Below are 15,292 nucleotides of genomic sequence, written 5' to 3'. Positions count from 1 at the left end.
GGGGGGGGGGGGGGGGGCGGGTGCTTGATGGTGCACCGTTCGTCGCTCTCGCCGTGCAAGGAAAATCCATTCATGGCCGGCTTTTGATATTCATACAGGAACCCCCCCAAATTTCCGAATTTTCTTCTTGTCCTTCTGTCGCGCGTCTGCAACGGCAAGACAGCGTCTCGGCTTTCGAAGCTGTGGTCCGCCGTCGCCGCGGCCGCACCAGGATGAACGTGGTAGAGTGCGGAATTTGCACTTTTTCTGGGGGAGGCCGCGTTGATTGGACAATGGACGGTCGAAGCTTCGATGGACGATCTAGAATGACTACGCCAACCTCGGCTCGCTTCACTTCTGTCGTACGACTTTGTATATGCCGTATGTGGCTTTTGTCGGGCGGCTCCAGTGCACGTCAGATTCAAAATTTGCCAGACATATCTTGGCACGCAACAATTCAAAGCCATTGTCCTGGCAACCAACTGACCCGTCAGATTTCGCACTTGGGCGGTGTGAGTGCGTCGACAACGTCCTGCTGTCGAGCGAGCTGACGAGCGAACCTCGATCAAGAAGACGTTGCGCGATATTATGGTCGCGTGATTCCTGTGATATCGTTGTTGGCTTGGTGATGGCCAGTTCAAAGACATAAGATTCCAACTCCTCAGCGAAATAATTGTTAGTGCTTACACCACTCGTGGAAGATTTGCTCGCACGTGTATACCATCAAGAAAACATTACAGATCCATCGTTCCGGTATTTCATGGTCCCTGAACATCTTGTTTCATGTTTCAAAACTGCGCATCCTGAATTTGTCCCCCTTTGTTCATCTCTATGTTACTGACGCGAGCATGACACGCGCCCCTGGTTTCGAGGACGCTTCCGTCTGAAAACCCGAAACTCTCCGAAGAACGTATGTTTTTGGGAATGCGAGACCGCCCGGAGCTATATCACCAAGTTCATCTGTTTCGCGGGCCACACAACCAAGGTAATCATGCAGTTTAGTGTATAGTTGTGACCTACCTGTTACGTACAGGCTATTCCAACATGGCTCCACGGGCTACGAACCCTCCCACCATAGATCGTTCGGATGCGGCGCAGCAGATCATCTCGGCAGTGGAGGTGGTGGTGGGGAAAAAGCTCGAGACCCTTGGGTTTTGATCCGCGCCGGCTTCATCCAGGTTTTTCTCCCTCCACATCCCGGCCGCTGGAACCGTCCTTGTCTCGCATCTCATCTTCATCTGGAGACTGGAGTGACCATCCACCAAGCGGCGATTACGATTTTCGACATGGCACGCCATCTCCCGCCCCGCCACCTTTCCGTTGGTTGACGAGTCCCTAGACAGACACCGAGGGCCTCCGTGGCTTCGAAGGAAGACGGACCTCTTGGATCTTCTCATCGGAGATTCCTTCAGCCATGTTATCCCTCTCTCTCTCTCTCGGTAATGCCGACATGACCACGGCCACAACCACCAGGACGACCTGTAATAGATACATACCAGCGCATCCCAACATTTGTCAGCGCTTGTTAATAGTGTAGTCAGTGCTCTTCTGTTCCATTTCGGTCGAGGCGTTAGCTGCTGCTGCTGGTTGCGAATACGGCGGCATGGGACAAAACAAGCGCTGCTATCATCGTCCGGGGGCGGGGATTTTAGCGAGAGCCCCAAACCCCCAAGGGTCTCCGCCAAGCCACCATGGTCAGGAGCGTCGCAAAGGTGTCGCGATAGCGTCAACCCCTAGACACAGCGATTGAGGATGGGCAAACGGCGCTGACACCAAATCTGTACATACAGCGTGGCTGATCCATTGATGCTTTGCACTGCGCAGTGCAGGTGGTGCAGTGCTGCTATTGAAAGCCAGGGCAGTAGGGTTACCCTACCCGGCCGCCGCATGGTCCGGCAGTCAACACACAAGGTGGACCTCCCGGGTCCCGTCCCCAGCGGTGTCGCCAAGTCGAGGGTCGGGGGTGTCAAGCGGGGTCCGGCCGGGCTTGGAGCCCAGGTGGGTCTCCCGCAACGGCCCCATTATTCAACCCCGAAGGAGACGGCAGTGCGCTTCCCAGGTCTTGGTCAACTGCTGTTCCTCACAGTCGCATCATCAACTTCCCAATCGTGGACAATATTGCATGCATGATATTGCCCCGGGATGCCCCTTTCTGACAGCGGAACATGAAATGGTTGGGTTACACGCGATATTCACACCACAGGAGCGGTCCGTCAAGTTCGGGTAAATGTGCTCGGCTAAGGTAGTACAAGTACAAGTATTACACAAGCCGACAGTTCTCGCTACCTATGTATAGCAAACAGCTGTTATTATTGAGCGTCATGCGCTGGCAATCATAACCACGCTCTTTCCTCTACGTTGGAGAGAGAAATGACCGAGGCCATAAGGACATCAGACTAAAGAAGAGTGTTTCTACGTATCTTCCTAATATTCACCGCCAGGGTGTGAACTACTAGAATCTAAAGTTATCAAGTCTCACTCTGGGTATTTCCATTGGCAGGTTTTCTCCCCTTCCAACCCCTCATCATCATCAATTTCCATCAGAACAAACCCGCAGCCATGCATGGCAGATTTGGACTCTCAAAAGCAGGGCGGAACGCCACCTCCTCTTGAGTGTCGACATGTTCCCCTCGTTCTTCCCCTCCGGGTTCCCCAAAATCGGTAAACCGTCCCAGGATAACTTCATCCTTCGACATTTGCCAAGCTTGCAAGGTTGCATTGGATTTTGAACTCCCGTACTGCGACATCCAGAAGCTCTTGTGCTTCGCTGATTTGGGATAATCCACATTCTAGAGTGCTCTCGCTGTACCAAACATTGACCCGAAAAGAAAGAGATACCAAGCTTCAGCGAGCCCTCCTCAGCGGGGGGCTATGCTCCAACATTGGGACTGTTGGCTCTAACATGGCAAGACGAAGATCTATAACGAGTATTCCTGCAAAGAAACGGGAGTGGTGATGCATCATCACATCGTGCCGAATTCAAAGGTTGACTTCTCAAGTGAGGGGGTGCTTGTTGAGTTGTTGGTTTGCCATGCACCGATTCGTCTCGACATCCATCAGCTGCAGGTGTCAAAACTGGCATTGCGTCGATCGTCCTTTCTGCTTTGGGATGACATCTTACCAACAGCGACATCGTACATACTTATCAAACCCGCCCTCTTCTCATCTTCCCCCTCTGGTGTTTTGTTCGTTGTTTGTATCTGTTCTCCTTGGCAATATCATCTTGATCTCGACCTACGAGTGACTCGTAGATTGTTGAATTAGACAAGCACCTTGACCTCTCCATCCATCACCGGTGATTATATAACATCACCAGTCCTGCTTGCCCCAAAGTCATTAACAAACCCTCATTCACAGATACACTTGCAAGCTCACAATACAACATCTCAGAGAACCCAGTCCAGCAATCTTACCACCAACTACAATGACCAGACTCACCACCAAGGCCTTCTCGGCCCTCAAGACCACCATAGTCCCAAATTCAGCCTCCCGCCTTTCCCCCAGACTCACCACTGCACTCTTCCAACACCAAGCCCGAGCCATCAACCAAACCATTATCACCCCTCTCAGCCACACCCGCTCCCTCCACCAAACCCCCTCCCGTCCTCTCCCTGCCTCCGAGCCCTTCAAGCTCGACCGCACCAAACGCCTCCCCGAGTTCTTCTCCCTCCAAGACAAAGTCATCCTCATCTCCGGCGGCGGGCGGGGCGTCGGCCTCACTCAAGCCGAGGCCGTCCTCGAAGCCGGCGCGCGTGTGCACGTCGTCGACATTCTGCCCGACCCTTCCACCGATCCCGACTCTCCCTTTTCCGCCGTTGCCAAGCGCGCCACCGAGGAATTGGGGTCCAGCATCACTTATCACCGTGTTGACGTGCGTAATCAGCAGGCGCTGAATGAAGTTGTGCAGGGGATTGCCAAGAAGGAGGGCAGGATGGATGGGTTGATTGCTGCGGCGGGGATCCAGCAGGAGACGAGCGCGCTGGAGTATAGCAGGGAGGATGCGGACAAGATGATGAGCGTGAATGTCACGGGGGTGTTTATGACGGCGCAGGCGGTGGCGAGGGTCATGGTGGAAAATGGGTGGCCGGGGAGTATGGTGCTGATTGGGAGCATGAGTGGGACGGTGGCTAATCGGGGGTTGATTTGCCCGTGAGTTTTGTGTTTTTTTTTTTTTTTTTTTTTTTTTTTTTTTTACTTCCTTCCTTCCTTCTTTCCCTCCTTTTCCCTCAAGTTTTGACCAGCGACTGATCCCCCCCGAAAAAGCGCATACAACGCCTCCAAAGCCGCCGTTCTCCAGCTTGGCCGCAACCTCGCCTCCGAATGGGGCGAGCATGGCATCCGCGTCAACACGCTTTCGCCGGGCTACATCGTGACCGCCATGACGGCCGGCCTCTTTGAAGCTTTCCCTGAGCGCAGGACCGCTTGGCCCGATGCCAATATGCTCAAAAGGCTGAGTTACCCGGAAGAGTACCGCGGCGCGGCGATCTTCTTGCTCAGTGATGCGAGCAGCTTCATGACGGGCGCGGATCTGAGGATTGATGGTGGGCATTGTGCTTGGTAAGAGGGAATGTGGGATTGATCTGTGATGAAATGATGGGCATGTGAAGAGAAGTCGGAGTGAGGCTCGCCTAGCACGGGGAACATGCAGGGGCAGAGGGAGTATATGAGACCATTCTTCGCTTAAACAGTGCGCGACGAGATTATGCAAGACATTGATATCTAGTCAATTCAAGTACCTCCATTTAATGTTCGACACTTGAACCAGTACTTTGTACGAGGCTTTCCAACCAGCTAAGGAACATGCAAACGTGAACCCCCTCACACCATGAACATCACTCACCCAGTACACCACCCTGACCCTCATCCTTATCCTCACCTTTCACTCCCTTCTCCTTCTCCCTTTCTGCCCTCCTCCTCTCCACCCACTCCCCCAACTCCCTCCAAATCCTCTCCTTCTCCGCCCTCCCAACCGTGGCCGCCAACCCACTAGTACTCGTAGCCACAAATACCCTCGCCCCCTTCCACCCACCAGCTGTTGTCGTGTTTGTCTCCTCCTCATCATCACCACTATCAACACCCACACCCATGTTCTCACTCTCATCCTGCCACCCATACTTCCAATCTTTTGGCAGCAGCCCCACCGCTTTCCCATGCCTCTGCCTCTGCCTCTGCCTAACCCGATAAACACTCTCCCAAATCCCCTTTCCCACCACACACACCGCTTCGGGCTTCCACACCCTCACTTTTTGTTCCAACACTGCCACCCCCTCGTCCATCTCCCCCTTTGTCAATTCCCCGCCATTCCGCGTCGGTCTCCCCACAATGTTGGTTAACCCCAGCGAAAACCGCTCCGGCAGGGAGCGGTCTTCAAAAGGTGCACATAACACGGGGGTGATCCCGGACGAAAACAAGAGACGCCAGAAAAGATTGGTCGGGTGCGCGTAGGCGTGTTGTTGGATGGCGGTGGAGATGCCGGGGTTGAGACCGATAAATAGAACAAGAAGATTGGGAGAGAGGGCGTCGGGGAGGGTTTGGGGGATGTTGTCGTAGGTCTTTTTGGGGAGGGGTTTGGGGCGTTTGGAAGTGGGAGTAGAAAAGCCGGAGTTGGATGGGGTTGGGGAGGTTGAAGAAGTCGAGGTGTTGGTTATTAGTTTTCGTTTGGATGATCGGGCTTTGGTTGTTGTTGTTGTTGTTGTTGTTGTCAAGGTGGTGGTAACGGTGGTTTGGGTTTGAGTGGCTTTGCGTGATGGAGATGCCGAAGAGGAGGATGTATCTGTGTTTACGGGTGTCGCTTTGGTTGTCGAGGACAGACGGGCGCTTCTGCGAATTCCGCCTGGTGATGGCGATGCTGATGCTGAGCCATTGCCGTCGAACTTGAAGTCTTCGAGTTTGAGACGACCGGCAAAAGTTGGTGGCGGGGGTGTACGTTGGTCATCAGGCACAAGAGCTTCGGGAGACGTCATGATTGCTTTGTTCTTCTGATTTGATGGAAACCGAGGTTCTGTGCGACTTTTGTATAAGAAGACGGGTTTTTACTGTTCTTGTGGAAGATACATGCCTCATGAGGTTTGTTGTTCCACTTTGCCCTTTTCATCAGAGATCAGACGGGTGCCTGCCGTGGTGGTTTCTGATTGGCCTCATGCGTAGATTGTACCTTAACAAGCCGCGAGCGTTGAAAAGTTGTCGCCACACAGCCACCGAGACTAATGTCTGCTTACGGGCTGTTCGGATGAACTTCCCTCCAGTTTTTTTTTCTGTGGGTTAACTGGAGCTTGGCTAGTAGACTAGTCAATTAACCGATTTTGTTATTCATGAACCATATCGTGGAATCTTGAAATCATCTATGTACGGTGGTATACAAAACCGAAGTAGGATCCTGTCAATAAATCATTAAAACCTAGGGGTATCGGGTCCATCATCAACCTCGTGATCATATGATTTTCTTCTTCTTCTTTTTTTTTTTGCCCGCCCTTAGTGGGCATTATAGCCACTCCCTCGTCCTTACCAGCGTTCATTTCGTAAATGGTATCAAGAACTGTGTTGTAGGATAATCGAAAGACTGCTGATACCCCAAGTATAGAGGGATATCTCATATTGCTCAGAACTCGTCATCAGACCCATAAGTTTCCGGGGAAACTGCTTTAGACTGCGAATACGGTTGCCGCAACAGTGGCCACGACCGGCCACCATCCGGCGTGCTCTAGCAACCTGCGGAGACCGGCAGCGCTGCTCTCACCACCATTCGTACCGCCGGACGTAGTCGTGCCATCATCATCATCCGTGCCGCCGGACGCAGTCGTACCATTGGGCAAGGTACCGTTGATCAGGAGGTAGTCGGTTCCGTCAACAGTGGCGACGGTAATCAAGGAATGGTTCAGCGAAGAGTAGCTTCCGTTTCCGATAAGGGAGTCAATATAAGTGGTATTGGTATTCTCGTCGCAACCGCAGACGTTGTATGGGTCGCAGGCGCAGGTGACGTTGCGGGTCTCGTCCTGGTCGGAGGTTTGGTTGTGGTAGGTGTACAAGTTGTGGTAGGGGTACATGTAAGCACCATAAAGCCAAACGGCGGGCCAGACAGCGAGAAGTCCTATACCAGCACCGAGAGCGAAGGGGCGGATGCCGGATGGCGACCTCATACCGGACTGGTATGGTTGCACCGCGCCACCTCCGTAATAGCGGCCACCACCGTAGGCAGGCTTTGGCCCGCTTCCATATTTGGTTGCTCCACCACCATTGTAAGTTGGCGATGTCTTGGGGCCTCTGTTGGAAAGACTTTATGTTAGTAAGATGCACGTTTCACTGAACGGAACTTAGAAAAAGACTGGAAAGGGTTGGAGAGCCCGCGAGATCTAGCAGGAAGTCTCTCAAAGGCGACTTTGCTGCTGATGCATACGAGGATCTCTGCTTCGGTTTGTTGTTGGGTTTCCTGCGAGAGGAGGCGCCCCCGTAGTACCGAAAGTCTTCCTGGGAAGAGCTTCCCGAAGAAGGACCTTTGTAGGACGAGCTTCCAGGTTGGGATACTCCCGATGACCGCCTTTTCACAATCATGGGAGTTAGAGAACACGACTTGAAAATGAAAACACATACGATGAACCAGAACCACTGTTTCCGCTGCTTCCAGTGCCGCCTCTCCTGTAGACAAACAAACATTAGCGTCGCCCTGCATGACGAACGCAATGCCTACGCTCTCCCACACAAATTCCAACAACCGACGGTGAAAATCGAGAGCAAAAACAAAAAAATCGATGAGGTGAAGAGTGTTGACTTACCCTGAGCCGGATGAGCTTCCTCCGGTTGAACCTCCTCCACTGCTGCCGCCGCCGGAACTGCCGCCACCACCACCACCGCGACCGCCGCCACCTCCTCCACCTCTGCGCTTCCAAAGTTCCTGCGAAACAGCGTCGACGTCACGGTCGACGATCTGGTAGGGCTCGGCGGGTTCACGTCGCGCAAGGTCGGATGTTGATGCGACGAGGGCAAGTGCCGGATTGGCACAAAGGGCCGAGACAAGGATGGCTAGATCGATCTTCATGATATGATATGCTGTGTTGTGGTTGGTATGATGTGTATCGGAAGATTAAGGTTGTTGATAAGATATAAGGTGGTCGTGGAGAAAGCGGAGGTGAGTAGGATCCGGGGAAGAAAAAGATTTAAGACCTGCCTGGTCACAGGCCAAGAGGCGAAACAGAGCCAAGGAGCCGGGACTAGGATGGAAAAGTAGTATAAATGCCGAATGTATGACTACAGGTACAGTATGGATGCAACCAACAGGGGCGATAATCTATGTAGCTGAGGCAAGGGTGAATGAAGGGTCCGGGAATGGAATGCGGGCTGATGTAAGGAAAAGGGAACCTAAAAGATCTTGGTCGCCGCAAAAAGCTGACCGCTCCCCAAAAAAACCAAAGGCTGGAAAGCCATGGCGCAGCCAGGTTTCCTTGCACCAACTTTCGTCACGCCAAGAAGGGAAGGGAAACTTGATGGTGCTACTTACCTCGCGTTACTTAGTTGAAAGATGGAAGGAGATGACATGACGGGGGGGATCCGTTCTCCGTCGGCTCTAAGCCACTGCGTTAGAGATAGATGGGCAGTACCTCAAGACATACCTGATCGACTCACCCGTGGGAGGTAGCCACTAACACCAATGGTCTAGTAGCACCCTGTGCTGCGGCCGCTGCTCCCTGGAAATATCCACCTTCAGCCGCCATCTGCGCCGTTTGTATGTCCGCCCTTCCATTCCTCACTTTACGTAGCAGGCAGTTGGTTATAAAAGACGGAAAGGTGCCACCATCCCAAAGCCAGCAAAGTTCAGTTGGCTCTGTGCATAGTAGCCACCTAACTTGCTCATAACATCGACCGCTCACATGACAAAGACGCCTTTCATCAGCCTGAATGGCAGATTTGTGTAAAGGAAACCGATATGGTTGGCTCTTTGGTGTAAGCCCGACACCTCGCGATTGAGAGCCCGAAACTGGGCAGTGAGTGGCCAAATTAAAATCCCTTCTGGCTGGGTGACCTCAGTGACCTCACCCGTCCTACGAGACCGGGGCAAAGTTTACGCTGGATGCTCCGGCAGCGCAGCAGATGAAGTCATTGTCCACCAACCAGTCGCAACTCGGCAACTGCCGATAGAGAAGCTACTTTTTATTGGAGCGCCTTACATATTACTGTGGTATGACTCCGCGGTGCCCTGGATCGTCAGGATCGTCACTTGAGTGAAATTGACCTATGGTGCCAGAGACCCTAAATTCCCAACGACATCCCATCCCCAGACACAGCCATGACGCCTAACCTTCCAGGAGCCATATAAGTAGACCATTCACTCTGTGACTTGAATTTGCATACCGCACGCCACACTCTAATGATTAAGATGGATATGCTCGGATAGTTGTCCGGTGCCGGGGATGTTGTCGGTGATGCTGTCGGCTGACAGACGACGGGTTAAGCTTTTGGCTTGCAAGGCAGTGCAGTGCAGTTGCACGTGTCTGCTCGGTGGCCATATCAGATGGCCACTTCCCCTGCAGAGAGAACGTGCCATCGTCACCTTTTCACTGGTCTTGGGCAGCAATCTTCACCAATCACTGGGCACGCCGCACACCAGAGTCACGTAAGACCGTTAGCTTCAACTTACTGCATCCAACTCATCAGGAGCCCCCGCCAAAATTATTGGAGCTGGTTTATGTTATGTACATGGTAGAAAGTGACCAAGTCGGCAGCTGTTAGTGATCGGTCGGTACCACCAGCCAACCCGGTAACAGTCGTATCTTATCTATGACAGGACTTTTGTATGCCTCAAATTGCCACTCAGCCTCGAATCAATGCGAGGTCTAGTGTACATATCCGAATCCGCTTTAAAATCTGCCCAACTTGTACTGCGTACACATATGCAATGGATGGTAACAGGGCTGTTTCCAATTCCAATCCCCGGGGTGGCCCCACTTTTGCCCCGGCAGCCCAAAGTCACGCCCCGGTTTCACGACCGCATGCCTCTTGACCTCCAACCCGCCAAAGCATCCGGACTTGACACAGTTGACTCGGACCGCTATTTTTTCCCCGATTGGATTTCGACGGAACACCGATCCATTTTTCGAACACATCTGTCCTCTTCGCCTTCCCAATCGCTCAATTATCCTCTTTGGCTTTGACGGCCCGGCCCCGACGCCCCTGCAGAAAGGCTCCTGCAGACGTGCCTGAGGTGAACGCAGACACGCCTTATCGCATCGCGAGGTTACAGCTTCCGACCAGTGTAAAAGTTCAACTGCTGGGAGACCGTGACCATCACAACAATATCCAATTACACCCAGCCTTAAATACCCGATCCGCTTCTTCAGCCGCACTTCCCCTGACTCTACCCGATCTGCTGCAGGCATGGCTTCAGATCGCCCGGCCAATGACTTGGATCAATCACTTCTGGACAGACTCAACGCCCTCAAGTCCACCAGTGTCACGCTTGATACTAGCAGCAAGCTTGGCCCACTCAAGTAAAGCCTGACCAACATGAATCTTCCTCTGACAATTCACCATACTGAAACGCTGAGTGACTTGTAGTCCCGCTTCTACCACTACCAATGACACCGCACAAGTGAAGCCTTCTTTGGCCATTGGCTCTACACCGTCGGTTTCAAAAGACGATGCTCTGACCGAGAGGTTGCGGGTGCTCCGTAATGCATCTTCAACATCAGTGCCGTCGTCAGCTTCTCGAGGAAGTGGTCAGGCTTCTACCGCCTCGCCAAAGCCGGAACCAGATACACGAATGAAAGGCCATGATAGTTCCCAGCCTCTTCCCAAAAGAGGACAAACGCCAGTTTCACGAAACCTCAACCAGGAATCATCTCAGGATGAGGATACAAAGACCCAGATCCAAACGCAGATACTATCCTCAGCTTGGGGTCTAGAAGAAGTAGACGATCAAGCTCTGGATGAGCTTCTGGAAGGTCTACAAGATGACCTAAACCTGCAAGAAGATGTTCCTGCCGAGGAGGAGGATGAGGAAGACATTGATCTTCATGCCATTGCTAACAACAACAACTACGACGACGATGATGGCATAATCGAAAACGACGAGCACAAAGTCCAGAAACTTCTATCGGAACTCGCTCCCAAGCCAAACAACAATTCATTTGCAGACGACCACGACGATGATGACTCGGACGGCGAAGCAATGACCAAAGAAACCAACAGGGTCCTCAACCAAGTCCAGGACGAAATCAACCTGAGCGGCCGCCCTACCGACGATGACAACGACGACGACCCCTTCTCTCTCCCCTCCCCTCCGTCCGGAACCCGCACGCCCACATTCACCACCACCTCCCCCAAGCAAGAACCCTCCCTCACCCTCCCCACCGTCCCCTCCTCCACTCTCTCCTCCCCTGCCTCCTCCGGCAGCTGCAAACAAGTAACAGACGACATCCCCTCCCTCACCGCCCGCCTCTCCCACCTGCGCTCAACCCCCATCAAAACCGACGCCTTCGGCCTTCCCTCCGTACCCACCACCACTTTAATTCTACCCGCCGATGATTCTTCTTCTTCTTTTCTCTTTCCTCCTCCTCCCCCGCCTGCTTCTGCAAAGTACCAGACCAAAAGTACCAAAAGATGGGTAGGCAGAAACGAGAGCTATACCGACGAGGATGCGAGGAGGTGGTGTAAAGTTTGTTTGGAGGATGCTACGATTAGATGTGAAGGGTGTGAGGATGATGGGTACTGTGTGAGGTGTTGGAGGGAGATGCATGTGGGCCCGGCGGCGGGGTGGGAGGAGAGGGGGACATCGGTGGTTTAGAGTGGGTGGTATAACTGAGAAGAAGTAATGGGCGTATGACTTATGTAGTGTTTGGGTTGGGAGGAGGAGGAGGAGGAGGAATGTAGGCGGATGGGAGTAGGAAGTTTTGGGGGCGGGTGGGTGGTGGTAGTGGTTTTGGTAGTGGAATCGGTACGACTAGTGGATGGGCGATGGTGACGGTGACGGTGACGGATGGGTTGAAGGAGACTGGAAAGGTCGGGGTGGGGTGGATTGGATGGCCAGCAGATTTATTTCTTGGTGTTCTGAGACGTTGGGATAGCGAGAAGGACGTGTATACAAGCAGAGGTCTCATAGAAAGACACCTGGATGCTTGAAATAGTAAATCCAGGGTGTTATGTGATGTGTTCGATCTATTCAGACGAGCGCGAGAAAGGTGGCGATGGGAAGTGCATAAGATGATGAATGTTGAATAAGCAAGCCAGATAGATGTATTTGCTTGTGCGAAAACCTGGACTCTTCATCGTGTAGGTGTAAGCCACAGTCCAGGTACCATATTTTAGAAAACAATATTACACAAATAATGATCAATTCATCGCCAGCAGAGTACTTATGTTTCGCTTAGGATTTCTTTGCCTTGATAATAACGATTTGGTACCATAGGGAAAAGCAATGACAAGAAGAGAAGACAAGATACAGAAACAGTCATGCCCATGCGTATAACTCCATCCCGTCCGATCCCTTGACTTAAACTGACAAGCTTGAAAGCATGAACACAAAATTACACTTATCCCCAACTTTTCCTCTCTACCACTTACAACAATCTGGGGTATCAAGGTAGAGAGCCACCACAATCCATCACCAACACAGTCCTCTCACTAACGAGAACTAGTCGTTCCGTTTGTCCCACTAGTTCCATATCCTTGGCCATTGGGATGTCCACCAACAGTTCTCTTGGCTCTGCCCGTGATATCCTGCCAAGTAGCGCCGAACCTCCTGGAGGTGCTCGCCAGCAATCCCTCCTCTTCGTCCGCCTGTGCCTCCTCGTCAATCTCCGTAAGATTCAATCTGGGAGTCCTGATCAAGCTGGTAACGAATACCAACAAGAACACAGTCAAGAAGGCAAACTGGGCCCAAAAGTCGATGGCGCCAAACACGGGCCAGTTGAGCACAATGCGGTTCAAGAAGGTGGACATGACGGTGGGCGTGCATACGTCCTTGGCCAAGGGGTCGGTAAGAGACTCGGAGCATGGGCGAATCATGTCCCTATGGTTTCTGCAGTCTGGAGGAGCACCGGGGTCCAGAGAAAGAGCTTGACAAAAAGTCTGCGTGCCGTACATGGCGTATTGAGGGGCGAGAAGGTTGACGACGGCATAGTTGATGGCTAGGATGATGAGGGCCTGCATGACAGTTGCGATGAGCAGGGCTTGAGGGGCGGTACGGCCCTTTTTGAGTTGGAAAATCCTGACCCAGAGGAAACGGATGCCCACGGACGCAATGCCGGTAATGGAGCTGCTAAAGAGGAAAAGGATCAGGAAAGCCATGAGAATGTAGTCGATGGGGAACGCCTTGGCGGCCTTGACAAAGACCCAGTTAACGGGCTGGAATACGTTGATATGCCCGAGAATGTAGCCACAGTGAGATTTGCAGACGGAGTTGGCGGCCTTGTCGATGGCGGTGATGAGCATCGAGATCCAGAGGATGACTGAGAGGCAAAGCAGGAGGATACCGCCAAAGAGCTTGAGCGGACGGAAAACAGCCTGGGTCTTGGTCCAGATGCGCATGATGGTGGATTGTCCCTCGCCGCTTGCTTCGGCTGCTAGACGTTGGCGGCGTACGAGAGTGCGTTCCTCACGGAGTAAAAGGTCGAGCTCGCGCCTGTCCTTCTGAGACATGGCGACGATACGACCAGCGTTGCGCATCTCGATCTGACGCTGCAGCTCGCGGTTGTGCTCGAGCTCGGCAGCAGTCATGGCGGAAAGTTCAGGGGCCGAAATGGCCGGGGCACTCTTGATAAGGGAGACTGGAAGGAGGGCGAGACCGGTTCCGGTGTAGAGCACGTAAAGGAGGACTCCCAGTGTCATGAGCAGTCCGAGGCCAAAGCTGAGAGCCTTTTCACCATTGTTGTTGGTCAACAGACGCTTGAAGTAGTCGAGATCAAGATGTCGGCCATGGTCTTGGGCTGCAGTAGGGACGAAAAAGCCTACGAGGAACAGGATGATGACGAGAATGATGAAGGCAATGGTATATTTTAAGGCTTGCCAGAAGCGGGTGCTCCAAGTCTCTCTTCCCTCCTCCTCCAAGACCTCGTCATGCTCTTCGTACCAGAAGTATGCGAACGGGATTACGACGAGGCAGAGAAGCGCATCGAAGCTGTACAGGGAGTAGTAGACAATCTTGAGCGTCTTGAGGATGCCATGGATGCGTTCGGGTGTCGCCCAGTCTTTCTTGGTGCCCCTCGATGCGGACGCGGTGGAGGAGACGAGGGCGATATCGACGGGAAGGAGAAAGACTGTAGCTAGAAGAGCTGTGAGACTGACAATGGCAACGGTCGTGACAAGCTTGGAGCGATCGTAGGGGGTCTGCCAGGTGAAGACGGTGATGACGGCGACGAAGAAGACGAGAGCAACGGCGACGGCGTAGGCAACCCAGATCAAGCTGGTCTGGAGCAGCCCGGCGGATGCCACCATTGGGGTGATATCCATGGTTGCAGTGATGACTGTAGATTGAATGATTTTCAGAGACTGGAGCATGTCAATAAACCACACTTGGTTCAACTCACTGTGAGAGCAATGTGATGGTATAGTACGGTAAAGTAGTGATGCTGTCACGAAAGGGAAACCTGGAATGGATTAGCGAAAAGGGAGAGGATGCGGAAGGGACGGACGGTTCCTTGGGACCTGTAGATCAATGTTACGGTAGGAGCTGCGAAGCGTGACGTAATTTGGGGGCTTTCTGTAGCTAAAGGTTAGCGTCCCCTGCACTGCAAATGCACGCAATTCCGGGGGTGGGCCTGTCGCCCTGTCCTGGAGCCCCAGGTGACAGCTGGTGGGGCCATTGGCGGGGCGCTAGCGCTTCATCTTTGTTACAAGATAATTGCTGCGGCTGTGCATATCCGCTGGCTAAATGAGCCATTAGTTTGTAGGCGCAACATCAATTCTCGATACAGCACTCCATCTTGTAGGGCCCGAACCTCTCCAATGTATTTGCACATGTTCTTGTAACGGATGATGGTGCATGACGTACCTACATATTCAGATAATCTACAACGTACAAACTATTCCCTCCAAAGCCGCAGCTCAGAGTTGATGCTTTTTTTTTGTGGTGACCCATGTCAACCCTGGGCCACCCGACCACGTGAGTTGGCGATGTGGAGAACTGGACGCGCTTTTCGATTGCGACGACACGACTGAACTTCACCAACAACCTCCTTCAACCAGTTCTCTCGTCCAGCCTCATCATCCCCCCGTCGAAGGAGGCTTCACGCCCTGCGATAGATCTGGCTCATTCTCAAAATGGAACGATATTGCCCCTAAAGAAAGAATAGTAAGAAGGGCTTTTAGTAATTGCTTTCTGGCGGCT

General features: G+C 52.7%; 5 protein-coding genes across 5 annotated transcripts; 2 read left to right on the top strand and 3 right to left on the bottom strand.

The window, feature by feature from the left end:
- Nucleotides 1–3,403: 3,403 nt before the first annotated feature.
- NEUTE1DRAFT_125315 (uncharacterized protein) lies at nucleotides 3,404–5,931 on the top strand (the record flags this gene model as incomplete). Its single annotated transcript, XM_009856985.1, has 2 exons — nucleotides 3,404–4,128; nucleotides 4,243–5,931. The coding sequence occupies 2 exons, from the start codon at nucleotides 3,404–3,406 to the stop codon at nucleotides 4,538–4,540; spliced, it is 1,023 nt and encodes a 340-aa protein (XP_009855287.1).
- Nucleotides 5,932–6,443: 512 nt separating this feature from the next.
- NEUTE1DRAFT_149377 (uncharacterized protein) lies at nucleotides 6,444–8,280 on the bottom strand (the record flags this gene model as incomplete). Its single annotated transcript, XM_009856984.1, has 4 exons — nucleotides 6,444–7,239; nucleotides 7,373–7,513; nucleotides 7,567–7,611; nucleotides 7,749–8,280. 4 exons carry the CDS (start codon nucleotides 8,009–8,011, stop codon nucleotides 6,621–6,623), a joined length of 1,068 nt encoding a protein of 355 aa, XP_009855286.1.
- A 2,027-nt stretch (nucleotides 8,281–10,307) lies between these two features.
- On the top strand, nucleotides 10,308–11,752 carry NEUTE1DRAFT_132532 (uncharacterized protein; the record flags this gene model as incomplete). Its single annotated transcript, XM_009856983.1, has 2 exons — nucleotides 10,308–10,457; nucleotides 10,525–11,752. The coding sequence occupies 2 exons, from the start codon at nucleotides 10,345–10,347 to the stop codon at nucleotides 11,750–11,752; spliced, it is 1,341 nt and encodes a 446-aa protein (XP_009855285.1).
- Nucleotides 11,753–11,792: 40 nt separating this feature from the next.
- On the bottom strand, nucleotides 11,793–12,065 carry NEUTE1DRAFT_104678 (uncharacterized protein; the record flags this gene model as incomplete). Its single annotated transcript, XM_009856981.1, has 1 exon — nucleotides 11,793–12,065. One exon carries the CDS (start codon nucleotides 12,063–12,065, stop codon nucleotides 11,793–11,795), a length of 273 nt encoding a protein of 90 aa, XP_009855283.1.
- A 523-nt stretch (nucleotides 12,066–12,588) lies between these two features.
- Nucleotides 12,589–14,415, bottom strand: NEUTE1DRAFT_104676 (uncharacterized protein; the record flags this gene model as incomplete). Its single annotated transcript, XM_009856980.1, has 1 exon — nucleotides 12,589–14,415. One exon carries the CDS (start codon nucleotides 14,413–14,415, stop codon nucleotides 12,589–12,591), a length of 1,827 nt encoding a protein of 608 aa, XP_009855282.1.
- Between the last annotated feature and the right edge of the window lie 877 nt (nucleotides 14,416–15,292).

Source organism: Neurospora tetrasperma (genome assembly GCF_000213175.1).
Source record: "Neurospora tetrasperma FGSC 2508 unplaced genomic scaffold NEUTE1scaffold_81, whole genome shotgun sequence".
In the NCBI taxonomy this organism is placed as follows: Eukaryota; Fungi; Ascomycota; class Sordariomycetes; order Sordariales; family Sordariaceae; genus Neurospora; species Neurospora tetrasperma.
Note: the sequence above shows the minus strand (reverse complement) of the source record. Positions and strands in the feature narration are given on the sequence as shown.